Source organism: Chiloscyllium punctatum, chromosome 3 (assembly GCF_047496795.1).
Source record: "Chiloscyllium punctatum isolate Juve2018m chromosome 3, sChiPun1.3, whole genome shotgun sequence".
Classification (NCBI taxonomy): Eukaryota; Metazoa; Chordata; class Chondrichthyes; order Orectolobiformes; family Hemiscylliidae; genus Chiloscyllium; species Chiloscyllium punctatum.
This window is the reverse complement of record NC_092741.1, coordinates 41,155,584-41,175,824: the sequence shown is the minus strand read 5'-3', so window position 1 is coordinate 41,175,824 and position 20,241 is coordinate 41,155,584. Positions and strand designations below refer to the sequence as shown.

Here is a 20,241-nt window from a genome sequence, read left to right as displayed (position 1 = left end):
CTTAACCAGGCAGAGGAGGGTTGTTGGTGGATTGGCATTATTCAGGGCTCCCATTCAAGGAAGAAGTGGACACCCCTCAGACTATCCTGAGGGTGGTATTGACATGTGGACGGATTGAATATCCATGGTGAAGATGAGGCAACCAGAGCTCAGAAATTAGAAATTGTTGAATTGAGGGAATGTGTCAAAAGAGTCAGAGATGTAGGTAGGAAGAGACTGGATGTGGGGAGAAAAAAATAGAGCCAAGATAAGAAAACATAAAATGAGTGGGGCAGAAACAGGCTGAAATGATAGATGTACTAGGGTGGGAACAAGGTCGAAGAATGTGCTGCACTCAGCTTTGTATATGCATCTGTAGCATCACTGCTTGCAGGTCTCTATTCTTATGTGATTAAGAACAGGCAGAACAAAGAAATGTTAATTAGGCTCTTGCTTTGCCAGTGTCTCTTTAACCGCTCTGCTTCAAACCATACATCTTCTCATCCTCTTCAGCTGCTCTAATCCTCTCTAAGGCTATTCTCATCTTTCCCACTTTGACCTCAGCTCCTAGACTTGCCTCACTCTTGCCACTTCAACTGCTTTACTGCCACTTCAACTGCTTCACTTCACTTTCCCTTCTGCAAATGCTCTGCTGCCAGAGGCTCCTCACCTTGACCACTTCAACCACTCTGCTGACAAACTCCCCTCATTTTGTCCACTTCAACTCACTGTTCCCTGTTTGGCCACACTGGTCCCACCACACCTTACTCTCTTTGTCTCTTTACCTACCTCAACTCATCCTCATTAGCTAATCTACTCTCAGCCTATACTTTCCCTCTCTGGCCATCCCACTGTCAACCTAATCTCACAAGCTTCAACCAGTCAGCTTTCTGCTCTAATTTACATTGCCTTGTTCAGTCACACTACTCCTAAGTGTCTCCTCACTCTCTTCATTCAGCTCTCAGCCTTGTCTCTCCTTAATCAGCTCCTCCATCCCCTGTCTTGTCTCACCATCTGCCTCACTGTGCCTTGGTAAGATGCTTTATTCACATCTCTCTCCTTCCCTGTTTGATTATTTCATTACATAGGAACAAAGGAAAAAGGAACAGGAATAGATCATTCGGCCCTTTGAGCCTGCTCCACCATTCAGTATGATTATGGCTGATCATCCAACTCATACCCTGTTTGTGCTTTATCCTCAGATTCTTTGATCCCTTTAGTCCTAAGAATTATATTTTCATTTTTTTAAAAGTCATAGAGTCATAGAGATGTACAGCGCAGAAACAGACCCTTTGGTTCAACTCGTCCATGCCGACCAGATATCCCAACCTAATTTAGTCCCACTTGCCAGCACTTGGTCCATATCCCTCCAAACCCTTCCTATTCATATATTCTTTACACTGCTGCGGCTAAACGTCTTCCTACTGCCCCTTGACCATGACCCCACCTCCCACCACCAAACCATCATCTCCCAGACCATCCATAACCTCATCTCCTCAGGGGATCTCCCATCCACCGCCTCCAACCTCATAGTCCCACACCGCCCGTTTCTACCTCCTGCCCAAAATCTACAAACCTGACTGCCCTGGCCGACCCGTTGTCTCAGCCTGCTCCTGCCCCACCGAACTCATCTCTGCATACCTCGACACAGTCCTGTCCCCCTTAGTCCAAGAACTCCCCACCTACGTTCGGGACACCACCCATGCCCTCCACCTCCTCCATGATTTTCGCTTCCCCAGTCCCCAACGCCTTCTCTTCACCATGGACATCCAGTCCCTGTACACCTCCATCCCTCATCACGAAGGACTCAAAGCCCTCCGCTTCTTCCTTTCCCACGGTACTAACCAGTACCCTTCCACTGACACCTTCCTTTGACTGACTGAACTGGCCTCACTTTGAACAACTTCTCTTTCCAATCCTCCCACTTCCTCCAAACCAAATGAGTAGCCATGGGCACCCACATGGGCCCCAGCTGTGCCTCCCTCTTCGTAGGATATGTGGAACAGTCCATCTTCCACAGCTACACTGGCACCACCCCCCACCGTTTTCCTCCGCTACATCGATGACTGTATTGGCGCTGCCTCGTGCTCCCACGAGGAGTTTGAACAGTTCATCCACTTTACTAACACCTTCCACCCCGATCTCAAATTTACCTGGACCGTCTCAGACTCCTCCCTCCCCTTCCTGGACCTCTCCATTTCTATCTCGGGCGACCAAATCAACACAGACATTTACTATAAACCGACCGACTCCCACAGCTACCTAGACTACACCTCCTCCCACCCTGCCCCCTTTAAAAACGCCATCCCATATTCCCAATTCCTTCGTCTCCATCGCATCTGCTCCCAGGAGGACCAGTTCCAATACCGAACAACCCAGATGGCCTCCTTCTTCAAAGACAGCAATTTCCCCCCAGATGTGGTCAACGATGCTCTCCACTGCATCTCCTCCAGTTCCCGCTCCTCCGCCCTTGAGCCCCGCCCCTCCAATTGCCACCAGGACAGAACCCCACTGGTTATCACCTATCACCCCACCAACCTCCATATACATCGTATCATCCACCGTCATTTCTGCCACCTCCAAACGGACCCCACCACCAGGGATATATTTCCCTCCCCTATCAGCGTTCCGAAAAGACCACCCCCTCTGTGACTCCCTTACTTCCCTCCAAGGCCCCAAGGGATCCTTCCATTTCTGCAACAAATTCACCTGCACCTCCACACACATCATTTACTGCATCCGCTGCACCCGATGTGGCCTCCTCTATATTGGGGAGATAGGCCGCCTACTTGCGGAACGTTTCAGAGAACACCTTTGGGACACCCGGACCAACCAACCCAACCACCCCGTGGCTCAACACTTCAACTCCCCCTCCCACTCCACCAAGGACATGCAGGTCCTTGGACTCCTCCATCGCCAGACCATAGCAACACTACGGCTGGAGGAAGAACGCCTCATCTTCCGCCTAGGAACCCTCCAACCACAAGGGATGAACTCAGACTTCTCCAGTTTCCTCATTTCCCCTCCCCCACCTTGTCTCAGTCCCAACCCTCGAACTCAGCACCACCTTCCTAACCTGCAATCTTCTTCCTGACCTCTCCGCCCCCACCCCCACTCCAGCCTATCACCCTCACCTTAACCTCCTTCCACCTATCACATTTCCAACACCCCTCCCACAAGTCTTTCCTCCCTACCTTTTATCTTAGCCAGCTTGGCACACTTTCCTCATTCCTTTAGAAGGGCTCATGCCCGAAACGTCGATTCTCCTGCTCCTTGGATGCTGTCTGACCTGCTGCGCTTTTCCAGCAACACGTTTTCAGCTCTGATCTCCAGCATCTGCAGTCCTCACTTTAAATGTTGTAATTGTACCTGCCTCCACCACTTCCTCTGGCAGCTCATTCCATGCACGCACCACCTTCTGCATGAAAAAGTTTCCCCTTAGGTCCCTTTTATATCTTTTCCTCTCACCCTAAACCTATGCCCTCTAGTTTTGGACTCCCCCAAACCAGAGAAAAAAACTTTGTCTATTTATCCTATCCATGCCACTCATAATATTGTAAACCTCTATAAGGTCACCCCTCCGCCTCCGACGCTCCAGGGAAAACAGCCCCAGCCTGTTCAGCTTCTCCCTATAGCTCAAATCCTCCAACCCTGGCAACATCCTTGTAAATCTTTTCTGAATCCTTTCAAGTTTCACAACATCCTTCTGATAGTAAAGAGACCAGAATTGCACGTAATATTCCAAAGCGTGGCCTAACCAATGTCCTGTACAGCCACAACATGACCCCCCAACTCCTATACTCAATGTTCTGACCAATAAAGGAAAGCATACTGTTGTGGAGAAAATATAGAGAACCACCAGGAGACGCAGAGAGTTCTTCAAAAAGTAGGTCTTTTATTTGCCATCAAAAAACCGTGACACTGAGAAAGCTGATTCTCGAATGCCCACGAACCTCAGAGTCCGTGGATTTTTATATCTATTTTTGTCATGTTTTTGTTAGCTTATCAGCATGTCCAACTATATTAATCAAAGTACCTCACTAGCTACACAATAAACAAGTGATGTTAGTTCCCATTATCTCTTTAGTTGTACATTCTACTTAATGTTATTCTAATGCACGGTTAGATATTTATTGCTAACTTTGCTCCAGTGATCTTTCATTGTAGACTAATCTATCATGATTGATATTTAGCTATTCCATCTATTACAATAGTCTCCTGTCTCAAGCTGCCTCTACTAATTATTAATTAGATATTTTAATGTCATGTCCCAAATATTAATGGTCCCAATCCTCTAATAATAACACTTAACAGAGAAACTTGCTTTATTCCTTGTGTTATCTCATCTTGCCAAAGTGACCTTTCAGCCTTAACCTTATTCTGCTAATTGGTGTAAGAATGTTCCACTATGTTTATCCCATCCTGCCTTCTACAGAATACAGGTTGTCAGTTGTCTTCATGCTTTACCCCTTCCTCTTTATTTTCCATAATACCAAACACCTTCTCCACTGTGACTCTACTTTCAAGGAACTATGAAACTTCACTCCAAGATCTCTTTGTTCAGCAATACTCCCTCGGATCTTACCATTAAGTGTATAAGGCCTACTCTGATTTGCTTCTCCAAAATGCAACACCTCACATTTATCTAAATTAAACTCCATCTGCCATTCTTTGGCCCATTTGATCAAGGTCCCGTTGTACTCTGTGATAACCTTTCTCACTGTCCACAACACCTCCAATTTTGGTGTTATCTGCAAACTTACTAACTATACCTCCGACGTTCACATCCAAATCATTCACATAAATGACAAAAAGTAGTGGACCCAGCACCGATCCTTGTGGCATACCACTGGTCACAGGCTTCTGGTCTGAAAAGTAACCCTCCACCACCACCTTCTTTCTTCTACCTTCAAGACAGTTCTATATCCAAATGGCTAGTTCTCCCTGTACTCCATTTGATCTAATCTTGCTAACCAGTCAACTTTGTTGAATGCCTCACTGAACTCCATGTAGATCACACCCACCACTCTGCTCTCACCAATCCTCTTCATTACTTCTTCAAAAATCTCAATCAAGTTAGTGAGACATGATTTCTCATGCACAAAGCCATGTTGCCCATCCCTAATCAATCCTTGGCTATCCAAATACATGTAAATCCTGTACCTCAGGATTCCCTCCAACAACTTTTCCACCACATGTGTCAAACTCACATGTCTATGGTTCCCATTCCCTGGCTTTTCCTTACCACCTTTCTTAAATAGTGGCACCACATTAGTCAACCTCCAGTCTTCCGGCACCTCACCTGTGACTATCGATGATACAAATATCTCAGCAACGGGCCCAGTAGCTTCCTACCTGAACTGTTCAAATGCAGAGGATTCCACAGGCTCAATGTGTTCACGTTGATAATAGTTTTCTTCATCTCAGCCTTAAATGGTCAACCCTGCGTCCTTAAACTGTGACCCTTGGTTCTGATCTGCCTGATCAACAAGAACATCCTTCCTGCATCAATCTTGTTTAATCCTGTTGGAATTTTGTAAGTTGCTGTGAGATACACCCCCCCCCCCCCCAACCCCGATCATTCTTCTAAACTACAACAATATGGTCCTAATCAATCCAGTCTCTTCAGGTACATTCATCCCTTCATCTGATGAGTTAATCTGATAAACCTTGCTCAATATCCAGAACATTCTTCCTCCGATAAAGAAACTAAAACAGCACACTTTACTCCAGGTGTGGTCTTACCAATACCCCATAAATCCCCACTGTTGTACGTTTGCTATGGAGGCCAACATACCAGCATTCGATACACCTGCATGTTTACTTTAAGTGATTGGTGTATGAGGACACCCAGGTCTCAGTGCAGAGTCCCCTTTTAGAACCTACTGACATTCAGTTAATAATTGGCCTGCCTGTTTTACTATCAAAGTGGATAACCTCACATTTATCCACATTATACTGCATCTGCTATGTATATGCCCACTCATTTGGCTTGTCCAAAACACAGTGAAGCTTTTCCGAATTTTCCTCACAGCCTACCCTCCTGCCTAGCTTTGTGTCATCTACCAGCTTGGGGATATTATATGTAATTTCCTCATCTAAATAATTATATGTTGTGACTAGCTATGGCCCAAGCACTGATCATAGAATCACTACAGGAAAGAAACTACATATCCCTGAACACTATGGGCAGTTTAGCATGGCCAATTCCTCAAACTTGCACATCTTTGGATTCTGGGAGTAACCCAGAGGAAACTCACGCAGACATGGGGAGAATGTGCCCACTCCACACAGACAGTCACCCAAAGCTGGAATCAAACCCAGGTCCCTGGCACTGTGAGGAAGCAGTGCTAACTACTGAGCCACCATGCTGTCCCTATCTCTGCAGTATTTCACTAGTCACTGTCTTCCTTCCCTTTGGCTACCTTCCAGCCTCATCTTTCTCTCTTCAGCTGCTCAACTTCCAGCTTTGCATCACCCTGTATAGCTGCTCCACGCCAAGCCTCATGTCACTCACTTCAACCACTTGTTCATGATTGAAACTAGATTGTGAGGAGAAAGTGGGGCAATTAGATTATGATTAAATTGCTATGAGTCATTGGGAGAGTGAGAGATTATGGACAGAGCTATCTAAGTCCTTCAGCTAGTGCACAATAGATCCAAATTGCAATGCTCAAACTCTCTGAATGGCTAGAATTCACTAGACAGTCCCTAGCTATACTAGGAGTGGCAATGATGACAGAATAAGCTGAGTTTCTAGGAAACCAAGAATTAAACAAACTGCAGCTTGGAGGAAACCTATAAGAGTGAGGCACATGCGAACCTGCAGTGCCCTTGCTTAGAGAAGGAACTGCAGAACCTGCTGTACTTTAAGAACCATTTGTGGCCTTGTCTGCAACCAGGCCATATCTCATACAACAGAGCCAGCACCTGCTCCTACTGTTGGGCAAAAGAGCTATGCCTCCTGTCAGAGCTATAAGATAAATCTGTACACCTTGCCAATCCTGGAAACATTCCAATCAGAACTAGAACTTGCAGGTTAGCTATCCATTTAGCCCAAACTCAACCTTGGCTGTAAGAAGTGGGAGTTCCTAACGAGAGATCAAGTTTCTCACAGTGAAGACTTCATGGAAGAAGAGGGTGACGAAAGCAGCAAGCATTCTCCTGTTTGCCAACAAGCTGATGATCAGCAAAGAAAGGGAACAGTGACACGACATCCCACACTAGTAGGCCACCCATTGTCAAATATCACCTGGCACTAGGTTTCCTTTTTTCTATGTGTGCAAGCAGGATATGCCCTCCCATCACTCAGTATTGACTGAAACAGCTGCCTCCTGGTTGAAACCTAGCCCACAAGATCATGGATGAGTGTACAGTTTCCTTATAAGCTGGTGTCCACAGTTTATTATAGTTTCCCTTCATATTTTACCCAATCTGATCTAGATATCAACAGCTTTATTCATAAAGGACCAGTAGTTAATTTTTGGCAAACAGTATTTCATTTCAAATAGCAATTTGTTGACTGAGGTTCAAAAATAATAATTTGGTTGTGTTAATGTACAGTATTTTGTAGTCTTAAAGATTTCAAATAAATGACTTATTTCAGGTTTAAAAGACTACAGTGCTTTCCTGGCTCTTCACACTGTGTTGGATTTCTGGGAATCTCTGGGTTTGCAGAGAGTTCGAGGATATATCAAAGATCTTCTGTCCCAAGCTGGTGAGAGTTATTATTATAATTACGTTTACCTGTTAACATCAAAATCTGATTCTAGGGTTACTTTTCAGTTGATGGTTATTTGTACAGATTTCTGTTTCCACACTGCACCATTTATTTTATTTTCCATAGTGGGTTTTGCTGGGTCACTGCTGCCTAAGTCTTAAAAGATGCTCTTATCTGTTTCCTCTGCTGCTCTCCTGAAGGTACTTGCATTCATTCTTGTCCAGGTAGCCAATATTCACATGTGAGCTAAGCATTAATAGTATGTTTTGACCACATGCATTGTTTATACATGCATATGTCTGATATCGATTACTGAAATCAAAATTAGACTTAATGAAAAGCATTGCAGGTTAGTACCTTTAAAGCAATAAAGAGGGGTTATGTAGGATACTTACCAGAAATGGTCTACTTTTTTTCAGGTCTGTTGTGCATTATGCTGACTTTTTCTTAATTTTAGGTTTTCAGCATTTACTTTCTGGATTGTAGTTTAAAAGTTGGGAGCATTGTTCAATTTTCTGCCCATCAACAAGGGAAGCACTGCACCATAATGTAGGGCCCAAGATGAAGTTTAGATTAGATTCCCTATAGTATGGATACAGGCCCTTCGGCCCAACAAGTCCACACTGATCCTCCTAAGACAAACCCACCAAGACCCATTCCTGTACCCTATATTTACTCTTGCCTAATGCACCTAACACTGTGGGCAATTTAGCAAGGCCAATTAGCCTGGCATGCACTTCTTTAGATTGTGGGAGGAAACCGGAGCACATGGAGGAAACCCACGCAGACATGGGGATAATTTGCAAACTCCACACAGGCAGTCGCCCAAGGCTGAAATTGAACCCAGGTCCCTGGTGCTATGAGGCAGCACTGCTAACCATTGAGCCACTGTGCCCCCTGAAAAATATAGAAATTTTACTTGAGGCTGCTGGGACTCGAACCCACAATCTCCCAATAACAAGTACAACAATGATGAAGAAATCCAACACGCTCTCCTTTATAATCGCCTGATGCAATATTAAAAATGTGTAACTTTAGAGTTAGTCTTAAATTAAAAGTACAGCTAATTAAGTCATATTAAGTTGAAAAAGCAGGAGCAGAATTGTTTATTTACAGCTGCCACAGCTATGAACATTGTTCAAGATGAGTTTCAACGGTTGTGATATGAGAGTAGTACAACATTTATTTATTAAAATCAGACTACTTTGATATGTAAACTTAAATTTGTAGGGTCCAGCTTTTGTTTTCTATAATAAGGTGCATGTAAATATTTAAAGATGCTGCTAAATCATTCCTGGTCTAAGTATTCAAACTTCCTTGGTTAGCTCATTTGCATCTTTATTCAAAGCATCAAGTGCAAGCTGGAGCAGGTGTAGTGAACAAGCAAGAGAAAGAAGAAAACATTTCTATGTGAAAGGTGAGAATAATACAAAGGGAGCTCAGAACGCTGGGATATAAATTCTGAATGCTATTAGAATTACGAACAGAGGCGATAACTAGGATAGTGGTTAATACTTTAGTAACTAAGGTAGGGTGGGCGGAAGCACATGAAAATAACTCAAACCTGAAAAAAAAATGTTGGCATCCTCCATTCACAGAGGAAGATGGATGTACAACAAGTAATTTATTTAGATTGGGTATCTTCAATTGATTCACTTTTTGCTGATGCCTATGAAGGCTAATCCTTGAGAAGCAGATTCTGTCACTAATGCTGCACGTGAAGCTTTCAATTGACACACTGAGTTGTTATTCTTGGTGTTGGTACCTATTGCTAAGCTGCTTTGCTACTGGTTGTCCTGGTGGTGCAAGTTGGCCTCACCAGATGCTTTGCCATTTTGTCCTGGGAAGTGCTGGAGAAACCCAGCTGAGGAAAACATCAGTGGAGAGAGAAATAGAAATAATGTTTCAAGTCTAATTACTCTTCTTTGGAACATCTAGGTTGACCAAGATTAGTAATTAATTATCTGAGAATATTTAACATTTTAGAGAGGTGGGCAAAATATAAAGGAGGTATGTTGGGAATCTTAATAAGAGTGATTCATACATTAGTAAGCAATAAACTTACATTGAAGGCCAAGTTGGCCATGGGGAATTGGGAAAATACACTAAAAGATTTGACAGTTAACAAGGCAATGGTTAGAGACAATCTGCAACAGATATACATTCCTTCAAGGCACAAACAACCTAAGAGAATGACCAATCAAACATCATTAATGAAAAAAATTAAAGATTGCATTAAATCAAGGGAAATCAAAGGTAGGATGCTGCAAGAAGCGATAAACCCAAGATCTAGGAGCAGTTTAGAACAATGCAAAAGCGGACAAATAACCAGATTAAGAAAGAGAGAAGGGAATATGAATGGGGGACCTAAAGGCAGATTGCAAAAGCTTTGTTACACATTTGAAAAGTAAAAGACTAGCCAGGACAAATGTGAGACCATTTCAGGTGTGAACAGGAGAATATATAGTGGACAGCAGTGAAATGACTGAGAAGCTAAAATTACTTAGCATTAGTTTTCGCAGGAGAAAATCTCGCAGAAATACTAGATACCAGGGCCTTGTAAAACTGAGGTGCTAACTAATAATAAGTATTGGTTTAAAAAAAAGTATTTGAAAACTTAACCTAATTGGACATTGATAAATCCCATAGAATAGATGATCTTCATCCCAGACTGTTGATGATGGTAGCTGGAGAGATAATGGATGCATACAGTAGTTGGTTTTCTTTCAAAATTCTATCAGTTTTGGAAAGGTGGTCTGAAATGTAGCAAATATAATTCCATTATTTAAGAAAGGAGAAAATGGTATAATGGAGAGCTTTAGATTTATTAGTTTGAGATCAGTAGTGGGAAAATATTAAAATTTATTATAAAGGATATGAACTGGAGATTTACAAAAGAATGGCAAAATTCAGCAGCATCAACATGGAATTGCAAAAGTTAACCTACGTAAAATAAAGGTGGAATAGAAGTGGGAACTGTATTAAATGGTGGTCAACTGTGTTTGGGAGAAATATATGCCTAAAAGAAGCAAGACCAAATAAGCTAATAATGAAACTTTATGCACAAATAAAGAGATAACTACATAAGCCAGGGATATTTAAAAAGGTTAACTATCAGATTTTAAAGAAATTAGATGACAAAAAGGAACTGTGAAATTAAGTCATAAGGAAACATAAAAAGGAATAGCACAAGACTCTACATACAAGTAACAAAAACCTCAAACCAGGATAAGAGTATACCTTCTATGGGATGTACAAAATAAACAGGTATTGACAACAAAATGGGCCAAATAATGACTCAGGGGATCATTAGTTTCCCTGAGTCCTCACCAGAAAGACTAATTTTGTGATCATGAACATATGAATTAGGAACAGAGGTAGATCACTTGACTGTTGGGCTTGCTCTGCCATTCTCCATTCGATCAAAGATGTTCTAATTACTCCATAATTCCACCAAGTCCAATAACTTTCATCTCACTTATCAAGGATTTATCTAACTCTGCCTTCAAAATATGCTTCCACCAGGTTTTAAAGAGAGTTTTTAAGTTTTTCAACCCTGTATGCGAAAACAAGTTCTCCTAATCTCTATCTTAATTGTGCAACTCCTTAATATCAAGCAGTGACAACTGTTTCGACTTTCCCATAAGAGGACACACCCTTTCCACATCTATACTGTCAGGATCTTATATATTTTCAGCATGTTGTCCCTTACACTTCTGTAAGTCTAGGTTATCCAACCTTTACACATAAATCAACCCATTAATTCCAAGAATTAGTCTTATGACCCTCTCTGAACTACCTCCAATGAACTTACATCCTTCCTTAAAGGAGGAAGCCATCACTCTGCACAGTACTTTAGATGTGGTCCTAGCTATGCTTGGCATAACTGAAGCATTAACTCTCTACTTCCCTACTCCAGGGAAGCTAGGGAAATTATAATGGGGATCAAAGAAGTGGCAGAAGAATTGAATCCATACTTATCCATTAAATTCATAAAACAGGGCTTAATTAACCTCCCAGAAATGTTAAGGTCTAGTGAGGGGGCAGAAATGAAGGGTCTATTTTAATAAGAAAATTGTGCTAGAGGAATTAATGGAGTTAATGGCTGAGGAATCACCAAGGCCTGACAATCTACCTCCCTGAATACTAACGGAAGTGTCCCTGGAAATCTTGGATACACTGTCAATCAAAATTCTACAGACTCGGGAGTAGATTGGATGATGGCAAATGTAACTCCACTATTTAAAAGGGGAGGGAGAGTAAAAATACAATTGCAAACCAATTTGCCTAATGTCAGTAGTGGATAAAAGCTAAAATAGTATTATTATTTTAAAAAACAGAAAATTTGGTAAGCAATAGTCATCTAGGTTTATGGAGAAAGTGAGGACTGCAGATGCTGGAGATCAGAGTCAAAACGTGTGGTGTTGGAAAAGCACAGCACGTCAGGCGGCATCTGAGGAACAGGGGAGTCAACATTTTGGGAATGAGCTGGATTCCTGATGAATGGCTTATGTCTGAAAGGTTAACTCCCCTGCTCTTGAGATGCTGCCTGACCTGCTGTATTTTTCCAGCGCCACACTTTTTGACAGCATGGGTTAATGATAGGCAAATTATGCTTAACTAACCTACTGGAGTTTTGAGCATGTAACTACTAGATAAGGAAAAACCAGTGCATTTGGATTTTCAGAAGGCTTTTGATAAGATCCCTCATAAGAGGTTAGTACGCAAAGGTAAAGCACATGGGATGGGGGTTAAAGTATTGACATGGATTGAAATTTGGTTAAACTGTCAGGAAACAGAGAGTTGTAATAAATTATTCTTTTTCTGGGTAACAGACAGTGACTAATAGGGTACTGCAAGGATCAGTGCTTGGGCCATGGCTAGTCATGATATATGTAAGTGACTGATGTGAGTTAACCAAATGCAACATTTCCAATCTTAGTGATGACAGGATTGGAGTTGGGAAGATGATGCTAGCTGATTTAGACAAGTGAGTGGTCAAACACATGGCAGTGCAATATAATATGGCTGAATGTGATGTTATACACTTCAGTGTGTAAAACAGAGAAAGTATAGTATTATTTTAATGGTGATATACTGAGTAGTGCGAATGTACAAGGGATCTGAGTGTCCTTGTACATCAGTCAATTAAAATAGACAAGCAGGTGCAGCAAGCAATTAAGAAGGCATATATTTTATTAGTCTTCATTTCAATAAGTTTTGAGTTCAGAACTAAGGATGGCTTAATGCAGTTATACAGGACATTGGTGAGACCACATGAGGAGTATTATGTGCTGTTTTAGTCTCCCGACCCAAAAATGATATACTTGCCATAGAGGGAGTGTGTGCGAGGTTCATTAGGTTGATATTGAGGATAGCAGGACTGTCCTATGAGAAGAGATTGATCCACTTTCGCCTGTATTCACTAGAGTTTAGAAGGTTTTGATCGAAAAGTATGGAATTGTAAATGGGCAGAAATACCAGATTCAGGGAGGATGATTTCCCCGGTTGAGAAGTTTAGAATGAGAGGACACAGTCTCAGGATACAGATAGGCCACTTAGGACTTGTGGTGGAATACTCACCGTTTGCCTGAATGACTGCAGCTCCAAAGCTCAACCAAGACAGAACAGCCGCTAGATTGTTGCCCATTTCAACATTCGCTTCCTCAACCATCAATACCCAGTTGTTGTGGTTCTGTTCGCCGAGCTGGGAATTTGTGTTGCAGATGTTTCGTCCCCTGTCTAGGTGACATCCTCAGTGCTTGGGATCCTCCTGTGAAGCGCTTCTGTGATGTTTCCTCCGGCATTTATAGTGGTTTGTCTCTGCCGCTTCCGGTTGTCAGTTCCAGCTGACCGTTGCAGTGGTCGGTATATTGGGTCCGGGTCGATGTGCTTATTGATTGAATCTGTGGATGAGTGCAATGCCTCTAGGAATTCCCTGGCTGTTCTCTGTTTGGCTTGTCCTATAATAGTAGTGTTGTCCCAGTCGAACTCATGTTGCTTGTCATCTGCTGTGTGACTACTAAGGATAGTTGGTTGTGTCGTTTCGTGGCTACTTGGTGTTCATGGATGCAGATTGTTAGCTGTCTTCCTGTTTGTCCTGTGTAGTGTTTTGTGCAGTCCTTGCATGGGATTTTGTACACTACGTTGGTTTTGCTCAGGCTGGGTATCGGGTCCTTCGTTCTGGTGAGTTGTTGTCTGAGAATGGCTGTTGGTTTGTGTGCTGTTATGAGTCCTAGTGGTCACAGAAGTCTGGCTGTCAGTTCAGAAACGCTCTTGATGTATGGTAGTGTGGCTAGTCCTTTGGGTTGCGGCATGTCCTTGTTCCGTTGTCTTTCCCTTAGGCATCTGTTGATGAAATTGCGGGCATATCCGTTTTTGGCAAATACATTGTATAGGTGTTCTTCTTCCTCTTTTTGCAGTTCTGGTGTACTGCAGCGTATTGTGGCCCTTTTGAACAGTGTCTTGATGCAACTTCGTTTGTGTGTGTCGGGGTGGTTACTTTCGTAGTTTAGGACTTGGTCTGTGTGTGTGGCTTTCCTGTATACCTTTGTGGCGAATTCTCCGTTAGGTCTTCTCTGTACCATCACGTCTAGGAATGGGAGTTGGTTGTCCTTTTCTTCCTCTCTAGTGAATCGGATTCCTGTGAGTGTGGCGTTGATGATCCGGTGTGTGTTCTCTATTTCTGTGTTTTTAATTATTACAAAGGTATCATTCACATATCTGACCCAGAGTTTGGGTTGAATTTGCGGTAAGACTATTTGTTCTAATCTTTGCATTACTGCTTCTGCTATGAGTCCAGAGATCGGTGAGCCCATGGGTGTGCCGTTGATTTGTTCATATATTTGGTTGTTGAATGTGAAGTGTGTTGTGAGGCACAGGTCCAGTAGTTTGAGTATGCTGTCTTTGTTGATAGGTTCACCGTCCTGTTGTCTGTTCTGTATGTTCAGCAGGTTGGCTATTGTTTCTCTGGCTAGGGTTTTGTCGATAGAGGTGAACAGTGCCGTTACATCGAATGAGACCATAGTTTCTTCTTTGTCTATGTGTATATTTCTGATGATGTCCAAGAATTCCTGTGTTGACTATATAGAGTGTCTGGATCCGCTGATCAGGTGTTTCAGTTTCTGCTGTAGTTCTTTAGCCAGCCAATCATCTCACAACTTTGATCAATACCCAGTGTTAGCAATGTGTATCTTGCAGGCTCCGTTGCCAGCATCTTCCAAATCCAAGATCTCTACCACCACCTCAAAAGGCACAGGCAGTAGATGCATGTGAGCACCACCTACTGCAAAGTCCCCTCCAATTGATAAATATACTGACTTGGATCTATTGTGCTGTTCCTTCACTTTTGCTGGGTCTTGAGCACATAACAGAGCCTGACATTCTGTGCCATATGGAGAGAGGTACTATCTTTAAGATGAATTGTTAAATCAGGACTTTCCTTTTCAGATGAACATGAAGCATCCCATTTCAGTACTTAAAACAGAGCAAGGGTGTGCTCCTTTCTCCTGGTCAACAATTATTCCTTAAACACATTATCTGGTTACATGTTTTATCACTAATTTGTGCTATTGCTCTTCTATGACATTGACCTTTGCTGGTTGTGCCGCTGCCCTCTTAGAAAATAACACTGACTATCCTTCAAAACTATGTAATTAGCAACAAAGCTTATTTAAATAAACTCACACTGCAAGTTATTTTGTTAGTTAGTCAAGGATTAAGGAAAACAAAAGTTCAATTGTCATTTCGTTGTGTGCTCCTGATAATGTTGCAACATTAGACTGGTTTTATCTCAGTATTCCTTGTCCTTCCAAAGGTCAGCCACCCAGAGGTTATTGTTACAACCATGAGAAATACTGCACATGAAACTTTAAAATGATCAGCCTCCAGAGCTCAAGCATTTGATGATCTTTCACTGAAAAATTTATAACGCTTTTTGATTGCTAAGTTCTCGTATCACCTTTCATTTTTAAATATTTGTAATAATTGTACATTTCTTTTGATTTTCTGTTTCATACAGATATTTTTAAGGCCTATTTTTCTAACTTATGATTCTTGGAAGTAGTACGTTTCCTGATTAACAGTTAGAAAGGCACAGGGGAAGGAAGAAGAGCAAAAGAAAATCAAAGAGAGAGAGACAAAAGTACAAAAAGAAGATAACAGAAAGAGAGGAAAAGAATGTTGGATAGCAAAGCTAAAGAGAAAGTGTTATCAATAGCAAAGAAAAAGATAGCAAAGAAAGAAAAAACAGCCTAGAGGTAAGCCTAAAATTACAGAAACAGAAAACTGAGAAAAGAAACAGTATTTTGCTGTACTGTTTATACATGCAATTGTGTTTTGCCATCTACCATTTCATGGGAACCCAACAGAAAAATTATTGTAAACCTACTGTCAAATTTGCCATTGTAATTGATCTCAAAGAAAGGAGGCCTGGCTGAGTTAGAGTGAGTACAAACACAAGTCCAACAAAATTACCTTGTTCTGTGTTTGTGAAATATTTCCCAATGTTGTCAGATTCAGGATATCATCATTTCGTAATTCTATTGCACTTTTGGGTGTAGACCAAAATAATGGCACCAAGCCACTCTGTGAGTGGTGTGAGCATTTTATTCCATTGTAGTAATGACCACATGTCTTACTGTGTAGCTCATTTAAGACAGTAAAATATCCCAAGACCCTTCACAGAGTGTAATTAGATTAGGTTCCATACAGTATGGAAACAGGCCATTTGGCCCAACAAGTCCACACCGACCCTGCAAAGAGTAACCCACCAAGAGCCATTTCCCTACCCTATATTTGCACATAGCACTATGGGCAATTTAGTAAGGCCAATTCATCTGACCTGCACATCTTTGGATTGTGGGAGGAAAACCACGCAGACAGGTCACCCAAGGTGGGAATTGAACCCAGGTCCCTGACACTATGAGGCAGCAGTGAGCCACCGTGCTGCGTTTGATAATAAACAGCATTTGACTTGAAGTCAGATAAGGAGACATAAGTTTAGATGACCAAAAGCCTATTCAAACAGGTAGGGGAGGTAGCTTTAAACTGCCAAGTCAAAGCAGGAAGGGGAGCCAGACAGATGGGCAGGCAAAAGCAGTAATAATGATTGGTAGCCAACCCATTTAGTTAAATATCCACTTCTACCACTCCAGTGCATCGTGGCTGCAAGTATATATCATCTCTAAGATGTTTTCTAGCAACTCATCAAGGCTCCTTCAATAATACCTCCCAAATCCAAAATCAGAGCCATGCTGTTCTCTATTAATCAGAGTTTAAGTCAGAGCAATGAAAGTCAAGCCTTCTTCACAGACTAATTATTGATCACTGTACGGACCTCATCATAGTGTTGCTATTCTGCTGGGGTAGGGGGAGAATTGTATACCTTATGGGGAGACCAGCTAATAAAAGCTGCCAGCCTCCTTGCAATTTCCTGATGAGGCATTCTGTGACCTACAGGAGACCTCATACAGTCACATTAACTGAGGCTGGCTGTCTGAGGACTCTTCCATTGTTGCTGCTGCTGGTGATATTGCTGAGGCTGAAGCATTGCCAACTCTGCAATTGATCAGCAGCTCTTGGAGTGAAACTCCAACCCCTTAACAGTGTGGGACAGTTAAGCAATTATAGAGTCATAGAGATGTACAGCATGGAAACAGACCCTTCGGTCCAACCTGTCCACGCCGACCAGATATCCCAACTCTTCTGGGTGTTCCAAAAATGGTTGGAGCAATTTTTCCCTCCTGTTATGGGCAATGGAGTGGTAAATCATTATTGCCATTGATTTCAGTTATTTTTAAAATTGTGAAACAATTCAAATCAGGCCATAAGATATAGGGGCAGAATTAGGCAATTCAGCCCATGGAGCCTGGTCTGCCATTTCCTCATAGCTGATATGTTTTTCAATGTCATTCTCCTGCCATCTCCCAAAATTCTTGATCCCCTTACCAATCAAGAACTTATCTATCTCTGTCATAAATACATTCGTTGATTTGGCCTCTCGGCCCTCTACCAAATGAGTTACATAAATTAACCACTCTCTGGTTGAGGAAATTCCTCCTCATCTCAGTTTTAAAGGGTCATTTCTTCATTCTGGGTCTGTGCCCTTGGGTCCATCTATCTCCTACTCGTCGAAACATCTTCTCTATATCCATTCTGACCGGGCCGCTCCATATTCTATAAGTTTCAATCAATCCCACACCACACCCACCTTATCCCATCCTTCTGAACTTTATCAAATATGGACCTTCAAGTACAGAGTCCTCAATTGCTCCTCATATGAGCCCTTCATCCCCAGGATCATTCTTGGACCCCTGTGGACCCCTCCATGCCAGCATATCTTTCCTGAGAGACAAGGCCCAAAACTAACTACAGTATTCCAAGTGCAGTCTGACCACAACCTTATACAGCTCTGCTGTTGTATTCTAGCTCTCTTGAAATGATTGCTAACATTGCATTTGCCTTCCTAATTGCAAGCTAAACCTGCCATCCTGAAAAACCTGCCATCTTTATCACAGAGGTCTTTAGCACAGAGGTTAGTCTGCAGATACAAGTAATTAGGAAGGCAAATGGAATTTTGTCCTTCATTGCTAAAAGGATTGAGTTTAAAAGCAAGGAAGTTATGTAGAAAAGATTTATAAGGATGTTGCCGGGGTTGGAGGATTTGAGCTATAGGGAGAGGCAGAGTAGGCTGGGGCTGTTTTCCCTGGACTGTCGGATGCTGGGGTGTGACATTACAAAGATTTAAAAAGTCATGAGGAGCATCGATAGGATAAATAGACAAGGTCTTTTCTCTGGGGTTGGGGAGTCCAGAACTAGAGGGCATAGTTTAGGGTGAGATGGGAAAGATATAAAAGGGACCTAAAGGGAAACCTTTTCACACAGAGTGTGGTGCGTGTATGGAATGAGCTGTCAGAGAACGTGGTGGAGGCTGATACAATTGCAACATGTAAAAGGCATCTGGATAGGTATATGAATAGGAAGGATTTAGAGGTATATGGGCCAAGTGCTGGCAAATGGGACTAGATTAGGTTGGGATATCTGGTTGGCAGAGATGGTTTGGACCAAAGGGTCTGCTTCCGTGCTGTACATCTCTATGACTCTATGTTGCAGCTATACAGGGTGCTAGTGAGGCTACACCTGGAATACTGCGTGCAGTTTTGGTCTCCTTACTTGAGAAAGGATGTATTGGTACTACAGGGGGTGCAGAGGAGGTTAACTCGGTTGATTCCAGAGTTGAGGGTATTACTTTATGAGGACAGACTGAGTAGACTGAGATTATATTCAGAGAGGTAAAAACAATGACTGCAGATGCTGGAAACCAGATTCTGGATTAGTGGTGCTGGAAGAGCACAGCAGTTCAGGCAGCATCCAAGTACCTTCGAAAACGTCGATTTCGAAGCTACTTGGATGCTGCCTGAACTGCTGTGCTCTTCCAGCACCACTAATCCAGAATGGGATTATATTCAATAGAATTCAGAAAAAAGAAGGGGGATCTTATAGACACATATAAAATTATGAAGGGATTAGATAAGATAGAAGTAGAGAGGATGTTTCCACTGACGGGTGAAACTAAAACAAGAGGGCATAGCCTCAAGATTTAGATGGAGCAGATTTATGAATTGAGAGGAACTTCTTCACCCAGAGGGTTGTAAATCTGTGGAATTCCTTGTCCAGTGAAGTAGTTGATGCAACTTTAGTAAACATTTTTAAAGCTAAGATAGATAATCTTTTGAACAATAAAGTAATTAAGGGATACAGTGAGAGCTCAGGTAAGTAGAGCTGAGTCCACCAAGAGGTCAGCCGTGATTTTATTGTGTGGCAGAGCAGGTTCAAAGGGCCAGATGGCCCACTCGTGCTCCTAGTTCTTATTTTCTTATGTTCACTCTCTGCCTTCTGCCAGTCAGCCAATCCTTTAGCCATGCCACTACTTTGTCCTTTATATATCAACCTCTTATGCAGCACCTTGTCAAAGACCTTCTGGAAATCCAAATAGATCACATCCACTAGTTCTCCTTTGTGTAACTTGCTCATTACCTCCTCAAAGAAGTCTAACAGATTTGTCAGGCATGACCTCCCCTTGACGAAGCTGTGTTGACTCAGGCCCACTTTACCATGCACTTCAAACTACTGTGCAATCTCATCCTTAATAATGGATTCTAAAATCTTACCATTGACCAAAGTCAGGCTAATCAGCCTATAGTTTCCTGCCTTCTGCCTCCCTCCCTTCTTAAACAAGCATATTACAGTAACCATTTTCCAGTCCCCTGGGACCCTCCCTGATTCCTGAATGATCAGCACCAATTCCTCCACAATCTTCTCAATGATCTCCTTCAGAACTCTGGGGTGTAGTCCATCTGGTCAAGGTGATTTATCCACCTTCAGACCTTTTAGCTTCCCTAGCGCCTTATCCTTAGTGATGGCTGCTGCACCCCCCTCTGCCCCCTAACTCTTTTGTAGTTCTGTTATACTGCTGGTGTCTTCTGCTGTAAAAACTGACGCTGTTTCTTTGTTCCCCATTTCTTTTTCTCCAGCCTCATTTT

The 20,241-nt window shown here is 42.4% G+C and overlaps 1 protein-coding gene across 1 annotated transcript in view; it reads left to right on the top strand.

The window, feature by feature from the left end:
* The window catches only part of LOC140458007 (uncharacterized), a 156,691-nt gene that overhangs the window by 99,510 nt on the left and 36,940 nt on the right, over positions 1-20,241 (top strand). Inside the window, exon 9 of the mRNA XM_072551953.1 lies at positions 7,586-7,696. Within this exon, the coding sequence (XP_072408054.1) occupies positions 7,586-7,696 (111 nt within the window). The remainder of the gene's footprint in view (positions 1-7,585; positions 7,697-20,241) is intronic.